The 20,333-nt window shown below is 39.6% G+C and overlaps 2 protein-coding genes and 1 long non-coding RNA gene across 3 annotated transcripts; all 3 read left to right on the plus strand.

The window, feature by feature from the left end:
* Positions 1 to 694: 694 nt before the first annotated feature.
* Positions 695 to 14,753, plus strand: LOC139348090 (uncharacterized). Its single transcript, XM_070988038.1, has 16 exons — positions 695 to 827; positions 2,203 to 2,306; positions 2,432 to 2,483; positions 3,625 to 3,777; positions 4,825 to 4,989; positions 5,394 to 5,537; positions 5,614 to 5,784; positions 6,019 to 6,057; positions 6,219 to 6,371; positions 9,186 to 9,350; positions 12,617 to 12,652; positions 12,829 to 12,885; positions 13,195 to 13,254; positions 14,407 to 14,463; positions 14,574 to 14,629; positions 14,721 to 14,753. Exons 2-16 carry the CDS (start codon positions 2,205 to 2,207, stop codon positions 14,751 to 14,753), a joined length of 1,443 nt encoding a protein of 480 aa, XP_070844139.1. The 5' UTR covers positions 695 to 827; positions 2,203 to 2,204.
* A 50-nt stretch (positions 14,754 to 14,803) lies between these two features.
* On the plus strand, positions 14,804 to 15,457 carry LOC139348034 (uncharacterized). The gene is made up of 3 exons (XR_011603364.1): positions 14,804 to 14,870; positions 14,970 to 15,044; positions 15,411 to 15,457. It is a non-coding gene; the product is annotated as an uncharacterized lncRNA (long non-coding RNA).
* Positions 15,458 to 15,710: 253 nt separating this feature from the next.
* LOC139348091 (uncharacterized) lies at positions 15,711 to 19,109 on the plus strand. Its single transcript, XM_070988039.1, has 11 exons — positions 15,711 to 15,763; positions 16,521 to 16,592; positions 16,708 to 16,776; positions 16,874 to 16,927; positions 17,043 to 17,093; positions 17,364 to 17,423; positions 18,181 to 18,252; positions 18,368 to 18,436; positions 18,534 to 18,587; positions 18,703 to 18,753; positions 19,024 to 19,109. The coding sequence occupies exons 3-11, from the start codon at positions 16,737 to 16,739 to the stop codon at positions 19,107 to 19,109; spliced, it is 537 nt and encodes a 178-aa protein (XP_070844140.1). The 5' UTR covers positions 15,711 to 15,763; positions 16,521 to 16,592; positions 16,708 to 16,736.
* The last annotated feature ends 1,224 nt before the right edge of the window (positions 19,110 to 20,333 follow it).

Below are 20,333 nucleotides of genomic sequence, written 5' to 3' on the forward strand. Positions count from 1 at the left end.
CCTACGGACAATTTAGAGTCATCAATTAACCTAATGAGCATGTTTTTGGTCTGTGGGAGGAAGCCGGAGTACCCGGAGAGAACCCACGCATGCACGGGAAGAACATGCAAACTTCACACAGAAAGGCCCCGTCTGACCCGGGGATCGAACCAGCAACCTTCTTGCTGTGAGGCACGCACACTACCTGCTGCGCCACTGTGCAGCCCGAGATTAAATCAATCAAGTTAAAAAAAAAAAGGGAAAAAAAAATGAGAGAAGGAAAGAGCAATGAGGGGCAGATGGATGGGTCAAACGATGGGTCACAACTCAGGAGACAGCCGAGAGAAAGGGGTTCATGTCCTGCAACCAAAAGTGAAACCAGCTGTGAATGATCTTCTCTATACCTAACCAATGAGTACCTGCACCTAACCAAACTGTGACCACTGCACAACATTATCCCGGTGTTAGAAAGACTTTATGGCAGGAAGATTCGGTGTCTCATGAGATACTTTGGGAATAACGAGTTGCAAATGCACAACAATTAACCTTCATACCCCACCCCTGGCAGCAACCCAATCCACATGAAATTGCATCTGCAAATGGAAATAACCACAATTAAATGCACTCCCCTTAGTTTTTTAGTAGTATCTATGTTTAAGTATCTTCATTCATTTCTCACTCACTTTTAATTCTGAACAGGTATCAACTCCGGCCTCTTAAAAATGAGAAATCTTCTGCTCGTATGCCATCCAGCAACACTGGCTCTTGCTGACTTACAGCCAAAACTATGCGGAAGCTTCTCCATCCAGTGCAGTTAAAGTTACCTTGAAGGGGACAAGCCATCAAAGGTGTGTGTACTGGAAAAACAATATGAGGTTTTTGTTTATTCTGAGTAAAAAATGCAGCACCTATGTCACACTTGGATGTATGTCAGGAGCACAAACAGGTTAGAGTCTGTGTCTTCTGGGTTCACCCAAATAACAGAGTGGTACCTTGGTGATGGTACCAGGCCATGCTGATAGTTTTTGTTTTATTTGTCTTGATTTTTTTTTGTTTGTTTGTTTGTTTTTAGATCTTTAGATTAGATTTTTTTTAACGTTTTTTTCTTTTTCTTTCTCTACTGCTAGCCCAGCAGACTAAAACAGGTGAATGAAATTTCACTTTGATGTTTTTTGTTGTTGATGTTGTTGTTTTTGGACACAGTGTTTGTGGAGTGGGCGTTCTCCACCCTATCTACTAAATTTAATGGCTGCCATTGCTGGGAGACATGTTGTTCACTACCCTGGTTACTTCACTGACTGGAGCACATTAAAGAATGTTTGAAGTAACTGTACAACAAGTATTCGTTATGTAGGCCTATTATTAGTGATTTAAGACATCTGTCCCTTTCTAACATTCAACATTTGACCCATTGTGCTGTCAAGTTTGTTTGAAAGTGGGTGCTAGTTAGCTTCCCTAGCTAATGTTTGCACTTATTCCCTCTTGGCATGCATTTTTCTTCATGTGTTTTCAAGCCTTGCTGAGTCGTTGGCAACTTTCACACACTCCATATCTAAGGACAGTGTCTTGCTAGCATTAGCTATCTTCTTTCATGTGTCCATTTGTAGTGATGACAAATGACTGGACTAGCAGGCTGTGTGGTAACCTCAGCACTATGTTTGTTATATGAGTCTCGTACAGAGCTTTCAAGAAGCAAGTGCCACAAAGCAACAGCTAACAATGTCTAATGCTACAGCCTGTGAATGTGATTTAAGTGATACGAGTAACTATTGCCAGTGCTTGCGCGTGCAGTGATTGCTTGTGCGCGCAGTGATAGCAAGTTACAGTACGAAAATGTAATTTCTTCTTTTTGGCAATAGCAGTTCTGTTCCAAAAAGTGATCCAAATATACATATATTACAGAGTTAGAGAGAGAGAGAGAGAGAGAGAGAGAGAGAGAAAGAGAGAGAGAGAGAGATACATGAGTACATGAGATGAGATACAAGTCCCCCAAAGTCACACCTAAAAAATTTTAATGACAAAGCTGGTAAATAGATGAACAGCATTGATGTGATGAGATAATCATTAAGTTTGGCATTAATAATTGCCTTGTCTTTCTTCTGTTCAGTAGCAGATGGCTAATGTGAGAAGTTCCATACCCACTGTCTGTGCAACAATACAAACAATAAGCTGTCAATAAACTCTTGTTTTATTTCCTTTGTCCTTCTCTACCTTTCTTGAAAGGAATGGCAATATCAAAGAATGGCTTGACCATCTTTGCCCTTCTGGTGACACTTATTATTTTGGAAACAGATAACGTCATTGAATTTTCAAGTCCGGCTTTACCGGTAGGTCCACTGTGTTTATGATAATGAACAGAAAATATGGGACTCGTGCCTAATGATAGGTTTGGATATAAACACAAAGCAATTATATGAACCTGATATGTGAGAGTTTTTTGTTGTTGTTCCAGGTGCACCATGAAGAACAACACTCCCTACCTCACGCCAGGGAGAAAAGGAATGGTTAGTCTGATTCATCAATATTGAAAAATAATATGAAAATGAATAATTTAACACTTTGGTTTTTTTATTTGCTTTCTTGTTGAGAGCTATTTCAGAAGATTGACACCACTCTGGGAACACACAGGGGGAAACAGCTGGCCTTGAGTCTTGTCTTGTGGCAAGGTTACTGACAACCAGCAAAGTTTCCAGGATGTTACTGCATTAAGCCAATAAATAGCCCACTACGATCCCACACTTACAATATGTTAATAATGAGCTTTCAAGGTGCTGGTAGGGGGAATTTCTCACCAGAGCAACAACAGTTTTCTCATATTTCCACTATTTATGCTAAGCTAAGCTAACTCATAGATGTAGTTTCATATTTAACGTAAAGACATGAGTGCAGTATCCATCTTCTCATCTAACTCTTGTCCAAAATTCACATTGTTTTTTTTTCTTATTTCAATTTTTACAGTGCTTCTGGGCCTGCGGAGTTACATGATTGCTGTTGTTGTGAATGCTTGTAATGTAGAAACATTTAAGCAGTTTGGGTCCTCTTTGAATGCTTCTAGTTTTCCCATACAACTAGATAACGACACAAAGATCTCTGACATTAGCGTCCCAACAGGTTCAGCAAAACTCTTGACCTTCTTTAACAACCTGACAACAGATATATTATAAAGGTTAAAAGCATGTAAATACTATTCTTTTCAATTTGCTTGGCCATATTACATCTGCATTTTGTACGGAGCCTGTGATTACATATCTGATGGTATCTGTTAATGCATCAACCACTCTCCAGACTTCTGAGGCATCATTTCGTGTTCTGCTATTTACCAGCACTGACCAAGCAGAGGAGGTGTCGGTTTAATTCAGTGTAATCCAATAAATGTCAATTCAATTAAATAAACTGTATTCATCAACCACAGGTGAGTTTAAGCAGTAATCCATATTTAATTTTTTTTATATTGACAGTGGAACACATACATACAACATAAAACTATGTAGTATGAAATTACATCACAAGCTCAATGAAGTGTCCGGCAAAAGACCCTCCCAAAGAACTGAACCTAGTTTCTTGTTAAGTGAAAAGAATTTTTGACAGACTTCATATTCTAATGACGAACATTTGTCTGTAAATCATGTTTTATTTTTACTGCAGCACTGCTGGCTCAGGTTGAGTACACCGTAGATGTGGAGCTGAATGTTACAGATCTGAAGACAGTGGACGACCTGAGGAACCTGCTGAACAGCAGCACCTTTTCCCTGGCCTTGAGTCCCACTCTGAACATCACACACATTGACATCACCACAGGTAAGAATGGAGGATCTGATCTGAACACCTCAGATGCTATTGTGCCATGTTGTTTCTCCCCACAACTGACTCAGTGATTCATTTCTTCATATCAGTTCCTAATGATTTTTTTTGTGTACATTACTAGTTTCTTCATTGAAACATTTCTCAAGATAGTATTACAGTGTCCTGTAAGAATCCCTCAGACCACTTGTCTCCTTTGCATCAATGCACAATCAAGGGTTTATTGTCTAATTTCTCACCTATTAACTCCAGATATCTGGAGGAAGTGATACAGCAGCTTCGTCATGCACCTGCTCTGTTGACCTTGAAGTGTTCAAGTTTGTCTATCATTGTTTTCACAATGTCCGTATAAAATGGGCCTTAACCCGCCTCTCAAAAACATGCACTAATTTCACCTTTCAACAACCAACTTAGATCCATGTGTGATTAATAACTACAGACCATCCATGCTTCCGCATTTAATATGTTAATAGCCTAAGGTGTGCCTAAGTTAATGTTTACAACAAACACCATGAGGTTAAGTTACTGGATTTCACCTTTATTTTGAGGAGATTCACTTTCAGACTGGGTAAACAGTGTAGGAATAATGGCCAGTTCATTGTCATGCTGCAAGTTGAAATACCTTTGAAGCACTTGAGCCTATTGTACTGTTTGAACTGAAGGTGAGCAGGAGTACAGAGCCAACAAAATAGAAAATGTGGCACTGTCCAAATACTTACTTGAACTGCACTGTATGTCAGCAGAAACGCACTTCTTGGGCTTCACAGGTTGTGTGCTAGCATGTTAAAGTTCAACAAGAAACAATATAAAATCTGTGGTCAATGGGCAGCATAAGAGACCTTAGCCTGCCCAGTGACTGCACAGACCAAACACAGGTGGCCTATCAATGATTGATCTGATAACTGAGTTTCATTTCACTCACAGTTCTCAACCAAGTGTTAAATGCATGTCAGCAGGTTGTAGATGCATTTAAACTACTTATAGCACCTTTAATTATTCTCTCTTTGTTGATATGTGTGTTTTGTTGTTGTTGTTGTTGTTCAGTGTGCTACCCAAATGGAAGCAACTTCCAGTGCAGATGTGAGGATCAGTATGTCTGGTCATATAGAAAATGTAGCACGTACGGAGCCTGTGATGAGATCACTGATGACACGTGTGGGTGTATCAACAGTATTCCCTCTGATGGGCCGTACTGCCAGCCAAAGAAAGGTGATCGAGACTTATTTCAAGTTTATTACTTTCACACTTTAATTCTATTCTATGGAAATTTGCACCTTTAAGTATTGTAATAATCATCTTTTTGCCCACTAGAAGCTGTTGTATGAATACACATTTAGAGCTGAAATCACTGTCATGGACACTGTACTGATAGGGCACTTAAGGGACACTATGGATAACATCAGTTTTCCTGTTAGACTGAGCAACACAGACAACATCACATAAATTGACACCATATTTACTGGGAAAAATATGATCTAAAGACCTAATATTCAACATACACCTGATGCAGGACTACATTCAGTATATGAAGAAAACTCAAATCATATGTCACTTACTGTACTCTATCACATGACATAATGACCAATATTGTTTCTAATAATCTTTTCCAACAGTACCTCCAGTTGTTTATGAATACCAGATTGTCATAGAGGTGAACACAACAGATGCAGTTCAACTGAGAAACACCTTGAAAAATATCACTTTCCCCGTCCAAATCAGAACGCAAATAAACATCTCAGCTGCTGATATCACTACAGGTAAGGACAAATATTTGAACCCTCAGAGGGTAGAATTGGTTGTTTAAAGTGCCTTAAACCTCTCACCTTTTAAAAGTTTGCAGCCCAGGAGGGTCTGAGGTCCGGTGCCACTGTGAGGATCACTACCTTTGGCCTTGTGACAAGTGTGCCACCTATGGGAAATGTGATGGTGATACAAACCGTACATGTGGGTGCATTAAAGCTATTCCCACTGACGGGCAGTATTGTCAGTCAATACACCATCAAAGTGAGTACTACTGTATGGCTGCACAATCCCAGTTTTACTGCCCAAATTCATGTTTTTCTATTGTGTTTAAAACACTGTCTACATTATATGGTGTAATGTTGAAACTGATTTAGAATATGTAATTCTCCTTTGCTTATGTATTATCTCAATAATACGTCTTTTTGAAAAGTGCCTGTATTTTCACTTTTTTTTTTTTTGTCCTTTCTTTTTTCAAACTTTTGTGTCTGTCTACAGACTTTTCAGTGTGTCCTCTGACAACTTCACCACCAACAGGTAAAGCTGAGAAGATGTTGCTGGTTTTAATACAAAAAGAAAAAAAGATGAAGAAGAATCTTTTCTACATATGATCCACTTGATTTCTATCACACTTTTCTCTGGACATGATCAAACTGAGTTCAGTGGTCCGACTGATCTTTTATTTTCTGCCTCTGCAGCTCCTCCAGTTCTTTATGAATACCTGACTTCTGTCGAGTTGAACATCTTAGATGTTGCATTAATAAATCAGCTGAGGACCATTCTGAGCAACATCAGTTACCCCATCACCATCGACAACCACACACAAATCTCTGACATCAATATTTCTACAGGTACACCTTTCATCTTGGTTTACTTTATTCACATTTTATACAGTAGGTATGTGAAATTCATGTTTACCCTCAAGTATGATATTTTAAAGCTACAGTCTCATTTGAAAAAAAAAAAAAAAATTAAAAAATGACACCTGCTTTGTCATGTGTCCAAGTTTGAAAAACTCATGACATATTTGGCACCACACATCATGATTTGCAAAACATTGAATCCCATATTTACTTGAAAATGGCACAAGTTTCAAATGTTGAAACTGAGAAATTTCACTGTTTTTGAAAATCATATCTTCATTTGGAATTTGATGCTAGCAGCCCATTTCAAAGGTTGGGACAGGCTCATGTTTAGGACTTTATTTCATCACTTCTTCTTTTAACAGCACTCTGTAAGCGTTTGGGAACTGAGGAGAGCGACTGCTATCAGTGGAATATGTTCAAATTCTTGCTTGATGTACGATTTCAGCTCTTCAACAGTTGGGGGTAATTTCTGATCTGGTTTATATGCAGTTTCCTCATTACATGGTAGAGTTTCCGCTTCATTCGTGGATGCAGTGATGAACTGTGTGCACAGACGAAAGTTTTTGAAGTGTTCCTGAGTTCATGCAGTGACGTCCACGACAGAATCCTGTCTGTTTTCAATGTAGTGCTGTCTGATGGACTGAAGGTCACCAGTACTGGTTTTCAACAATGTCTTTAGATTCTCTGAATGAAATTAATGTGCTGTAGACAATGAAATTGCCAAATTCTTTGCAAATCTACATTGAGAAACATTATTCTTATATTGCTGCACTGTTTTCTCACAGAGTTTTGAACCCCTCCTCATCTTTACTGCAGACAGACTCAGCCTACGTTTACACTCAGGGAAAACGCGTATGTTTTCATGCGGTTTGACCTCTTGTTTACACGCAGAGTTTTTTATGAAAACGATCATTTTTAAAAACTCTGGCCAAAGTGGAGATTTCTGAAAACACCAGTTATGTGTTGGCATGTAAACAGGGTTAAACGCCGTTTTATGCGACTGAAAATACTTAACGTCATGTGAGCGACCTATGTTTATACTCGCGCCCATAGGTTTGGCATAGTTATGATGTGCTTGATGGCATATTTATCCGGGTTCATGTAAATGGCAACATTTTTGAAAACGATGTTGTGTGCACGATGTTATTTTTGAAAATGGAGGGGCAAAAACATCCGTTTTCCAAAATACCCTGCTACGTGTAAACGTAGGGTCAGCCTCTGTGGAAGGCTTTCTTTTTTTAATCCCCAATCTTGTGACTCATCTGTTGTCAGTTCACCTAATTAACTGTGAGTTGTTCCACAAGCTGTTTGCTTTTAGCTTTTCCAGTCTTTTGTTGCCACTGTCCCAACTTTTCTAAAACATGGTGCACACATCAAATTCAACATTTGATATGTCACCTTTGTGCTGTTCTCAATTACTTATGGAGTTTCAGTGTTTTGTAAATCATCACATTCTATTTCTATCTACGTTTTACACAGTGTCCAAAATTTTTTGGAAATGGGGTTGTAAAAGTGAAGTCAGATGAAACTCATCTTCCATCTCCAGTTTGCTTTCCGAGCAGTGGTGGTTTCCAGTGCAGATGTGAGGATCAGTATCGTTGGTCATGTGACCAGTGTTTCCTGTATGGACCCTGTGACAACATCACCGGTGACACATGTGGATGCATCAATGCCATTCCTCCTGACAGACAGTATTGCAAGTCTGCTGATCAGCACAGTGAGTTGGTTTGTAGTACTGTAATTCACTCAAGACAATAGGTCAGGTGCCTCACTGGACAAACCCTTTGCTTAAAACTAAAATAATAAACACTTTGAATGACACCTAAATTAAGGTTTGAGGATATGTCTCAACTGAATTACCGTTATTAAAACAAACTTCAAGGAAAATGAAAACAGACTTTTAAAGAGAATCAAACTTCTGCTAAATTTGGTGAAGCATGAAGAAGAAAAACAGGCTCTATTAAGATCCATCCATTTAATCTCATGTCAAGCTTACAGGTGGTTCAATTTGGTATCATGGAGTATTTCTCTGTTGTTGAAGGTGGTGTTTTGGGCCTTACAATATTTGAACGTTACATTCAGAGGAGCTACTTTTCTAGCCTGCCTTGATCGACAGTTCGACAGACTGTCATCTTGATAACCATGCTCCAAACATTTGCAGCATAACCCACTGAAGCTTTGAAAACCTGCATAACTGCCTTCCCTAAGCCACTTTTTCACCTGTGTCTCTCTTTGTTATTCCTGGCTGTGGAGTTGTCAAAAGATGGAAACAGTGCCATCTGCTGTTGAAAACTCACAACAACAGCAACCCACTGCAGTGTGTAGCTTTGAAGTGCAGTGGTGACTGTTTATTCAGCAGCTGCTCCTCTCTCTCTTCCTGCTTACAGACTTTACAGGCTGTCCTCACATAACAACTCCTTCACCAACCAGTAAGACTGACAAGACAACATTTCATTCGTGAAAACACAAAAAAGATAAGCACAGTACTGACTGCATGTGTTGATGTATATATCTCTTTTGGATTCTCTCATCACAGCTCCTCCAGTTCTTTATGAATACCTGATTTCTGTCGAGTTGAACATCTCTGATGTAGCAGTAATAAATCAACTGAGGATCATTCTGAGCAACATCAGTTATCCAATCAGCATCGACAACAACACACAAATCTCTGACATCAATATTTCCACAGGTAACAGTAACAGACCCACAGAATGGATTATTATGATGCTCCAGAAATCATTTCAAATTATGCCAACAATCTTACATTTTATGGCTGTTTCAATGTCATTTTCTCTGTAGTTTGTTACCCAAATGGTACAACATACCAGTGCAGATGTGAAGACCAGTACCGCTGGCCTTGCCATATGTGTTCCACTTTTGGTACATGTGGTAACATAATCGACAATACTTGTGGCTGCATCAATGCCATCCCTCCGGATGGGTCTTACTGCCAGACACCATCAGGTAGGAGCTGAGAGCCTCTTGAATTACTTTCATTCCCCAGCTCCATTCAAGATCAGAATCAGAATCAGAATCAGAAAGCTTTATTGCCAAGTATGATTTTACACATAAGAGGAATTTGCTTTGGTGAGTTTGGTGCATGACATATCTATTAAAAAGAAGCTAATAAAAAAAGTTAAAAATATAACAATATAAATATATGTACACAAGAGTGTTTTTTCCCAGAAGCACAGTCTGTTTTTTTCAAAAGGAAGTCCAAACAGAACGTTAATGTAATGCATAGGGTTATGGCAATGTCAATGTGACAAGTAGAGGCAGACGTGACATGTGAAGAGTGTCGGGGGGGTTCCGGGCCTTGTTGATAAGGCTGACAGCAGACGGGAAAAAACTTTTCTTGTGGCGTGAGGTTTTGGTCCTGATGGACCGCAGCCTCCTGCCAGAGGGGAGTGTCTCAAAGAGTTTGTGTCCGGGGTGGGAGGGATCAGCCACAATCTTTCCTGCACGCCTCAGGGTCCTGGAGGCGTACAGGTCCTGAAGAGATGGGAGATTGCAGCCGATCACCTTCTCTGCAGACCCAATGACACGCTGCAGTCTGCCCTTGTCCTTGGCGGTGGCAGCAGCGTACCAGATGGTGATGGAGGAAGAGAGGATGGACTCAATGACAGTGTAGAAGTGCACCATCATTGTCTTTGGCAGACTGAATTTCTTCAGCTGCCGTAGAAAGTACATCCTCTGCTGTGCTCCCACTTGAGGTCCTGGGGGGATGATAATTCCCAGGAAGCGGAAAGACTCCACAGTGTCAATAGTGGAGTCACAGAGGGTGATGGGGACAGGTGAGGCTGAGTTCTTCCTGTAGTCCACAACCATCTCCACTGTCTTTAGAGTGCTGAGCTCTAGGTTGTTCTGGTTGCACCAGGTTACCAGATGGTCAACCTCCCACCTGTAGGCGGACTTGTCGCCATCAGAGATGAGTCCAATGAGGGTGGTGTCGTCCGCAAACTTCAGGAGCTTGACAGACTGGTGACTGGAGGTGCAGCTGTTAGTGTACAGGGAGAAGAGGAGAAAGAATGCAGCCCTGAGGGGACCCGGTACTGATGGTCTTTGCGTCGGAGACGTGTTTCCCCAGCTTCACACATTGTTTCCTGTCAGACAGGAAGTCTGTAATCCACCTGCAGGAGGAGTCAGGCACGCTCAGCTGGGAGAGCTTCTCCTGAAGCAGAGTTGGGATGATGGTGTTAAAAGCAGAGCTGAAATCCAAAAACATGATCCTAGCATAGGTTCCTGGAGTCCAGGTGCTGGAGGATGAAGTGGAGGGCCAAGTTGACTGCATCGTCTACAGACCTGTTGGCTCTGTAGGCAAACTGCAGGGGGTCCAGGAGAGGGTCGGTGATGTCTTTGAGGTGTGAGAGCACAAAGGACTTCATGACCACAGAGGTCAGGCCAACGGGTCTGAAGTCATTAAGTCCTGTGGTCCTTGGCTTCTTGGGAACAGGGATGATGGTTGAAGACTTGAAGCAGGCTGGCATGTGACATGTATCCAGTGAGGTGTTAAAAATGTCTGTGAACACTGGAGACAGCTGATCACCACAGTGCTTCAAGGCAGATGGGGAGACAGAATCCGGTCCAGCTGCTTTCCGGGGGGTCCTGTCTCCTGAAGAGTTTGTTGACGTCCCTCTCATGAATGGAAAGAGTCATCACTGAGGTGCGTGGGGAGGGGGAGGGGAGGTCCTTTAAGGTGGGCATTGGTGGAGGTGACTGGAGCTGGAGCTGTTGGGAGGTGTCATGGGGGATGGTTGCTGGACTGTCCCTTTGTCTTTCAAAGCGGCAGTAGAACTCGTTCAGGTTGTTGGCTAGGCGTCGATCGTTGATGGAGTCGGGGGCTTTAGGCTTGTAGTTGGTGAGCTGCCTGAGCCCTTTCCAGACAGACGCAGAGTCGTTAGCTGAGAAGTGGTGTTGGAGCTTCTCAGAGTACAGTCGTTTGGCCTCTTTTACCGCCTTGCTAAACTTGCACCTCGCCTCTTTGTATCTGTCTTTGTCCCCACTCCTGAAGGCCTCTTCCTTTGCCAGCCTTAGTTGTCTGAGTTTGGCTGTGAACCAGGGTTTGTCATTGTTGTAACTCACCCTGGTGCATGATGGAACACAGCAGCCCTCACAGAAGCTGATGTAGAACGTCACAGCCTCCGTGTCCTGAACACATCCCAGTCAGTAGAGTCCAAACACGCCTGGAGATCCTCCACAGCCTCGCTGGTCCACTTCCTTGATGTCCTCACTATAGGTTTGCAGAGCTTTAGTTTCTGCCTGTACGCCGGAATCAGGTGGACCATGATGTGGTCAGAGTGGCCCAGTGCAGCACAGGGCACGGTGTGATAAGCATGCCTGACAGTGGTGTAACAGTGATCCAGAATATTCTCCTCTCCTCTCCTTGGGCATTTAATAAACTGTCTGTATTTAGGGAGTTCGTGAGTGAGGTTACCTTTGTTAAAGTCACCAAGGACAATAACTAAAGACTCCGGGTTGGTCCACTCCACACGCAGTATCTGGTTGGCAAGCACGCACTGTGCGTCCTGCAAGTTGGCCTGCAGCGGGATGTAAACGCAGACCAGAATGAATGAAGCGAACTCACGGGGTGAATAAAAGGGCTTACAGTTAATGGTAAAAGATTGCAGGTCAGGAGAACAGTGCTGCTGGATCACTGTCACGTCATTACACCAACCACTGTTGATGTAGAAACAGATTCCTCCACCTTACGTTTTGCCGGAAAGTTCCGTGTCTCTGTCCACGCGGTACAGTTGGAAGCCAGCCAGCTGCAGCGCAGAGTCCGGAATTAATCCACAGAGCCACATCTTCATGAAGAAAAGTTCCTGTTTCTACCCAAAAGCAGTAGCAGTTCCTCCAGTTTGTTGGGCAGCGAACGCACATTAGAGAGAAATATTCCTGGTAACACTGTGCATAGTCCGCGCTGGCCAGTCTTCCTCTCCTCCGGCGTTTCACTGCGTGAGCAAAGGTGAGCGCACCTTTGACCAGGATGTCCAAAATTTCCACTGTTGGGAGCAGAAATTTGGTAAAAATAAATCCTCTGGTGTTGCTCCCCTGATGTTCATGAGCTCATCTCTGGTGAAAGAGCTCCGCAAAAACCAGATTTAACACACAAAACAAAACAATGCGCACCAACACACTGAGGCAGCTGTCCGCGGCTCCATCTTGGAAGATATGAGCACTTCCTGTTTGTTTTATGACCTTTCCAAAACACTGTTTGTTTTTTCACACAGATCTCTTCATTTGCCCATCACCAACTCCTCCAAATGGTATGAAAATCCAGTGTATAAAGTATTTATTTTATACCACACACAGTGTAGAGTTCTTTCCTTCTTTATTCAACCTGTCACTCTGCTTTATTGAGTTTCTAAAATGTGATGTGAAGTTTTGCTGCTGTTCTTGGTGTCATGTTTTCTTGGTATTTTTTGCCTTTTTAAAATCACAGACACTGCAACAACATGGACCACCACACTCTTAACAACAACCCCAACTGTCATAACTGGTATGTATTAGTCATCTCATATATTTGACACTGAATGCTGAATTTCACTTTGCTTCCTCACTTAGGTTTTGCTGCAACCAATCAATCACAAGGGTTAAACTTCTAAACTAAACTAAAAGATATCACTGTCATATTTTATGTCTATATTAGTGTCACCGTCTCCCATGCATGGCATTGGAAATAGTGGAATGCAATGGCATGGCTGTGTGCACCATTCACAAATGTTACAAGCTTGTTAAGCCTTACAGTGAGTGTTTCACGTGTCATATGATGTCAGTAATAACACATGATCATAAGTTGTCCTTTCAGACACAACACCTGTTCATACGGCAGTCCTGTACACAACAACACCCACAACCCTAGTGACCAGTAAGTATTTACATATAAGGATTGATTGAATGATTATAGATAATTTCAAAATGGTCTTTTTAGATTCAACATCTGTTGCTACGACTCCTTTGAGATTTCACACCAGCTGCAACAACATTTCTTACAAGTCACTTCTTTAAAATAAGGCCATGAGTTAAATATCTATCATAGGATATCATTTTTGCTTGATTTATATTTCATAATACATTTTTATGTATGTATTATACATACAGTTTCTTGTTAAAAAATCTTAGAATTACACTTATTTACACATAATTATACAGACTCACCACCTACAATAATAGTACATATCTAAACACCCCAATTTTCTCTGTTGTTCTCTATATTTGCCTAAAAACTTTGATTTTGGTACAATTTTTACTCCTTCATCTGCATCTGAAAACTTTACTTTTTATTTTCAACATCTGAAGCTAGAATGTCATAATAGACACAACACCTGTCAAACATGGCATGTATATTGTTTACCTCCCTTCTTGTGTCAGTACCACACCATCAAACAAAAGGATTTCCAACATATTATAGGTGATTGTGGAATAAAATTAGTTTTATTTTTACTCTAATGATCATTTGAGATTGAGTACTCAATGCTACAACAGACCTCAGCATCCAAATTCCACTGCTCTTCTCTTTTACCTTTTAGCAGTGCCATATGAAAAGCATATCAACACTGCCAATGAGCATTTGTGGCTAATGCAGATCATATGTAACATGGACGCAAATAAAATGCTAAAAAATAGATCGACTGACACACATAACATTTATATTGTTTTACTGTCAATTCAAATGTGTAAGTTATTGCATAATGACCCTTGTAGATTCAATCACTGCCTCTGCCACACAGCATCTAAATGCTACAACACCAATAACTACGAAGGATTTAGCTTTTCAGTTTATGTGATATCTAAAATGTTCTTTTCAGATTCTGTACCTGCTGTTACAACACATGTAAACACTACAGTAGTGACAACAACACCATCAACTGCCACAGGTGCTGTAGAATAACGCTCTTCTTGTATATTATTATGAATGAGCGTTTTGTGCACAACTTGTGCCATCAAAGTGCTAAAACCTCATAGTGAGTCATTTGGGCTTGTCTGATTTTGCATTCTATTGTTCAAATGTTCTTTTTAGATACAACACCTGCTGGCACAACAGACCTCAACACTACAACACCAGCTGTCGCCACCAGTAAGTCCTGTGACAGCCTTGGTTTAACAACAGGTCTGGGTGAAATGTGTGTGTTATGAGCTTTACCTCATTACTCGTAGAAAATAAATAACTTGAAATATTCCATTTAGCTTCCACACCTGTTTCTACAACAGATTTGAACACTGCTACAGCTGCAACAACACCTGTGAGAGATGTAACATATAAGTGTGATTACAACAGTGTTATTTCTTTATATAAGTGGAGTGATTTTAAGTTTTTACAGTCATGTGTAATAGGTGTACAGTAAAAATGCTAAATCATTACTGTGAATGATCTAAGTTTGAATAATTTTGAATCAACACTGATGTTATTTACAGATACAACACCTGTTTCTACAACAGATCGAAGCACTACAACACAGACAACTACACCACAAACTGTCACCAGTACATATTTATGAATAGGAAACTTTTTTTTGAAAATTTCCAGAAATTATCTTAATTTGAAGGAGAGACACAGAAATAACTGTAAAATGTTCTCTTTAGACTCATCACCTGTCCCGACAACAGATCGAAACACCAGCTCAACATCAGCTACAACAACACCAACAATTGTGACAAGTAAGTATTTTAAAAGAAGAGGATAGGTTAGTTATCTACAATAAACAAAATATTTCACTCTAAATTAAAAAAGATAAGAAAAATATAGATATGGATTCTCGCATAATATCACCAGGGTTCAGTTTTTACTTTGTAGTCATCAAAAACAGGCAACTATAAAGTCATCTTTACAGACATAACAGCCTGACATGACACTGCACTTCAGCCACCACTGTAAAAAGTAATAAGTTAAAAACAGCTAAATTCAACACTCAACATTACTACACCCACAGCTACACAAACAACTGCAGTTACCAGTAAGTTTCTCAGACATGAATGAAAGCTAGAAATCTTTGCAGGATAATTAATAATGATTATTATTTCCAGATTCAACACCTGTTACTACAACAGATATGAGCACTACAACAGCTGCAACACCAACATTTCTGCCAAGTAAGTTTTAAAAAACTGTTCCACAACTTCTTGATTGAATCTTGCTTGAATTAAAGCGCTTAACCTAACACATGTTGTAAAGGCAAGAACAGCTGATCATATAATATCAAATAATGATCAAACTTTATAGACTCAACCCCCTTTGTTAAAATAAATCTGAGCACTGCAACACCCACAATTTCAAAAAGTTAACTATAGCTGCAAACATTTCTGCTCAGATTCGACAGCTGTTGCTACAACAGATGTGGACACTACAACGAGTGCACCAACACCTACAGCAGTTACAAGTAAGTATTCACAAAATGATCGTTAAAGCACAGAAATGTAGTAGAAAAAAGTGCGTCAGCTGGAATGATCTCTACACATTCAGAACTTACTGGTTCAACAGATGTGAACACTACAACACATGCAACTCCACAAAGAACAGTTAGTGTCCTTCCGTGTTCTAAGGAGCCAACAGCGGTACATAGTGTAATTCTGAGGTAGTTTGAGTCCATCTTCTTCTACTTTCATACTTGACATTTCAGAAGCAAATACTGTACTTTTTACTTCTTAATACATTTATTTGATCCCTTAAGGTTCTTTGCACATTCATACTAATGATGCAAAATTACCAAATAACAAATAAAGCTAATGATAGATTAACATCTTTATTGATTCCTTGGACAGAATTCACAAGCTGCCAAGCAGCATGTAAAGCCTTTCGAGTTAGCCCTGCCTTTAGCAGCTAATTGCCACAAAATAAAGGTTAGAAATAACTGAATATATTGAAAGGCTGTTTTTATTGTCGTCAATAATACATAATTATAAATGGCTGCTGCATTTGTGACATTGAATGTGACACAAGAACAAACACAGAAAGGCAAACTGTTCTACTGGCAACAGCAAAGGAGTCAATTGCCTGTTTTTGGACCTTAGAAAACAACATATATGTGCTAATTTTGGTTTAAAAGTAGTAAACTAAAATTTACAGTAAATGATCTGAGTATAAATCATGTTTGCTACTGTCAACATTAACATATGTTTGTGAAATGGTCTTTGCAGATTCAACACCTGCTTCTACAACAGATATAAACACTACAGGACCCTTAACTTCACTAACAGCTGCAGTTACCAGTATGTTTTTAAAGATAAAGGATTACATTCCCCTGGTTAACTTTGCTTGAATATTTCTGTGATTTTGTCTTCACATTAAGGACGTTACCTTGCATATATTTTTTTTTTTTTACAGATTCAACACCTGTTGCTCCAACAGATCTGATGACTACAACAGCTGCAATACCAACACCGACTGCAACAAGTAAGTGCTTAAGAATAATATTCATCATATTTTTAGAAGCTCTACCACAAAACTACATGCACTGAGCTAAACTGAAAGTAAATGTTCTACATTTTAGATTCAATGCTCAACATTACTACACCCACAGCTACACCAACAAATGCAGTTAACAGTAAGTTTCTCAGACATGAGCGATGAACAAATCAAAAAGACAAAACATTAGTCTGACAGTGTCATGAGTCTTTACATGATTATGAGTATTAATCTTTTAAAATATTCTTTCCCAGATTCTACACCTGTTGCTACAACAGCTGCAACACCAACAACATTTGTGCCAAGTAAGTTTTAAAAAACTGTTCCACAACTTCTTGATTGAATCTTGGGAGTCAGTCCTTTGAATTAAAGCACTTGCTGGACTTTAGAGCAAATGACCTGGAATTGTATCCAAACACATGTTGTAAAGGCAAGAACAGCTGATCATATAATATCAAATAATGATCAAACTTTGTAGACTCAACCCCCTTTGTTAAAATAAAACTGAGCACTGCAACACCCACAATTTCAAAAAGTTAACTATAGCTGCAAACATTTCCGCTCAGATTCGACAGCTGTTGCTACAACAGATGTGGACACTACAACGAGTGCACCAACACCTACAGCAGTTACAAGTAAGTATTCACAAAATGATCGTTAAAGCACAGAAATGTAGTAGAAAAAAGTGCGTCAGCTGGAATGATCTCTACACATTCAGAACTTACTGGTTCAACAGATGTGAACACTACAACACATGCAACTCCACAAAGAACAGTTAGTGTCCTTCCGTGTTCTAAGGAGCCAACAGCGGTACATAGTGTAATTCTGAGGTAGTTTGAGTCCATCTTCTTCTACTTTCATACTTGACATTTCAGAAGCAAATACTGTACTTTTTACTTCTTAATACATTTATTTGATCCCTTAAGGTTCTTTGCACATTCATACTAATGATGCAAAATTACCAAATAACAAATAAAGCTAATGATAGATTAACATCTTTATTGATTCCTTGGACAGAATTCACAAGCTGCCAAGCAGCATGTAAAGCCTTTCGAGTTAGCCCTGCCTTTAGCAGCTAATTGCCACAAAATAAAGGTTAGAAATAACTGAATATATTGAAAGGCTGTTTTTATTGTCGTCAATAATACATAATTATAAATGGCTGCTGCATTTGTGACATTGAATGTGACACAAGAACAAACACAGAAAGGCAAACTGTTCTACTGGCAACAGCAAAGGAGTCAATTGCCTGTTTTTGGACCTTAGAAAACAACATATATGTGCTAATTTTGGTTTAAAAGTAGTAAACTAAAATTTACAGTAAATGATCTGAGTATAAATCATGTTTGCTACTGTCAACATTAACATATGTTTGTGAAATGGTCTTTGCAGATTCAACACCTGCTTCTACAACAGATATAAACACTACAGGACCCTTAACTTCACTAACAGCTGCAGTTACCAGTATGTTTTTAAAGATAAAGGATTACATTCCCCTGGTTAACTTTGCTTGAATATTTCTGTGATTTTGTCTTCACATTAAGGACGTTACCTTGCATATATTTTTTTTTTTTTACAGATTCAACACCTGTTGCTCCAACAGATCTGATGACTACAACAGCTGCAATACCAACACCGACTGCAACAAGTAAGTGCTTAAGAATAATATTCATCATATTTTTAGAAGCTCTACCACAAAACTACATGCACTGAGCTAAACTGAAAGTAAATGTTCTACATTTTAGATTCAATGCTCAACATTACTACACCCACAGCTACACCAACAAATGCAGTTAACAGTAAGTTTCTCAGACATGAGCGATGAACAAATCAAAAAGACAAAACATTAGTCTGACAGTGTCATGAGTCTTTACATGATTATGAGTATTAATCTTTTAAAATATTCTTTCCCAGATTCTACACCTGTTGCTACAACAGCTGCAACACCAACAACATTTGTGCCAAGTAAGTTTTAAAAAACTGTTCCACAACTTCTTGATTGAATCTTGGGAGTCAGTCCTTTGAATTAAAGCACTTGCTGGACTTTAGAGCAAATGACCTGGAATTGTATCCAAACACATGTTGTAAAGGCAAGAACAGCTGATCATATAATATCAAATAATGATCAAACTTTGTAGACTCAACCCCCTTTGTTAAAATAAAACTGAGCACTGCAACACCCACAATTTCAAAAAGTTAACTATAGCTGCAAACATTTCCGCTCAGATTCGACAGCTGTTGCTACAACAGATGTGGACACTACAACGAGTGCACCAACACCTACAGCAGTTACAAGTAAGTATTCACAAAATGATTGTTAAAGCACAGAAATGTAGTAGAAAAATCACAGTGAGTCAGCTGGAATGATCTCTACACATTCAGAACTTACTGGTTCAACAGATGTGAACACTATAGGCTCTATTTTCGATTCTGCTGCCAAAGTCAGGTCCGCTTTGCCGATGGGGCGTGGCGGCGCAGACTTTGGTATTTTCGTGCACTGCGCTGCCGGCGCATCTACTCCCCCTTCTCATCTCAGTCCCACCCAGTGGCGCAACTTGGAAGGAGGGAGGGGAGAAGGTGCTTTGAATTAAAGCAACTGGCTCCCAAGTTGCTTTAATTTACAGCTGATCATATAGTGCCAAATAATTATCAAACTTTGTAGACTCAGCCCCCTTTGTTAAAACAAATCTGAGCACTGCAACACCCACAGTTTAAGAAATGTCAAACCAACAGCAGTCAGCAGTAAGATTTGACATTTAACGGATGTCTGACACTCCTGCTTAATATTTGAGTGACTCGATACAGCAATTACTCATGACTTGAAAGGCTGATTTTTCAGTTTAATATGGACTGTTGTCATTTTTTTTTAGATTTAACGCCTACAGCAAGTGCAACAAGTAAGTGCTTAAGAATAATATGAATCATATAAAATTATTAGTAATAACAAAGATAAAATGATTTTTGTAGATTTGACACCTATCGCCACAACATGAACACTACAGCACCCTTGAACAGCTGTAGTTACCAGTGAGTTTGTAGATATAAGGGATGGGATGACACTTCTCTGGTTAGTGTTTCTTTGACCATTTCTTTAATTCATATTCATGAAAATGGAGTGAAGATTACAGATAGTAATCTGGGCTTGAATAATTTAGCTTTTTAGTTTCAACAACTGTGTACAATCAAAAAATGCAACACCCATAATTCCACGAACTAGTTATGAGTACATTTTTAGAAGTAAGGGATTTGACCTGGGATTTTCCCAGATTCAACACCTGTTTCTACAACAGATATGAGCACTGCAGCAGCTGCAACATCAACAGCAACTGTAACAAGTAAGTCTTTCTAAATTATTTGTACAGTGTGAAAATATAAGAAAAGTATAAACAAATTGAATCTCAGGTTTCAAATGACACCTCACTTGACCAATCATGATCTGTCATATGAAGCTTTGCAACCAGAGAAGCCAATAACAGTCTGAGCTATACAGACTGTGTAGACTGAGCCAATTGCAAGTTTGTGGATGACTGACACTTCAAATAGCC

This window comes from Chaetodon trifascialis, chromosome 19, assembly GCF_039877785.1.
Source record: "Chaetodon trifascialis isolate fChaTrf1 chromosome 19, fChaTrf1.hap1, whole genome shotgun sequence".
Taxonomy (NCBI): domain Eukaryota; kingdom Metazoa; phylum Chordata; class Actinopteri; order Chaetodontiformes; family Chaetodontidae; genus Chaetodon; species Chaetodon trifascialis.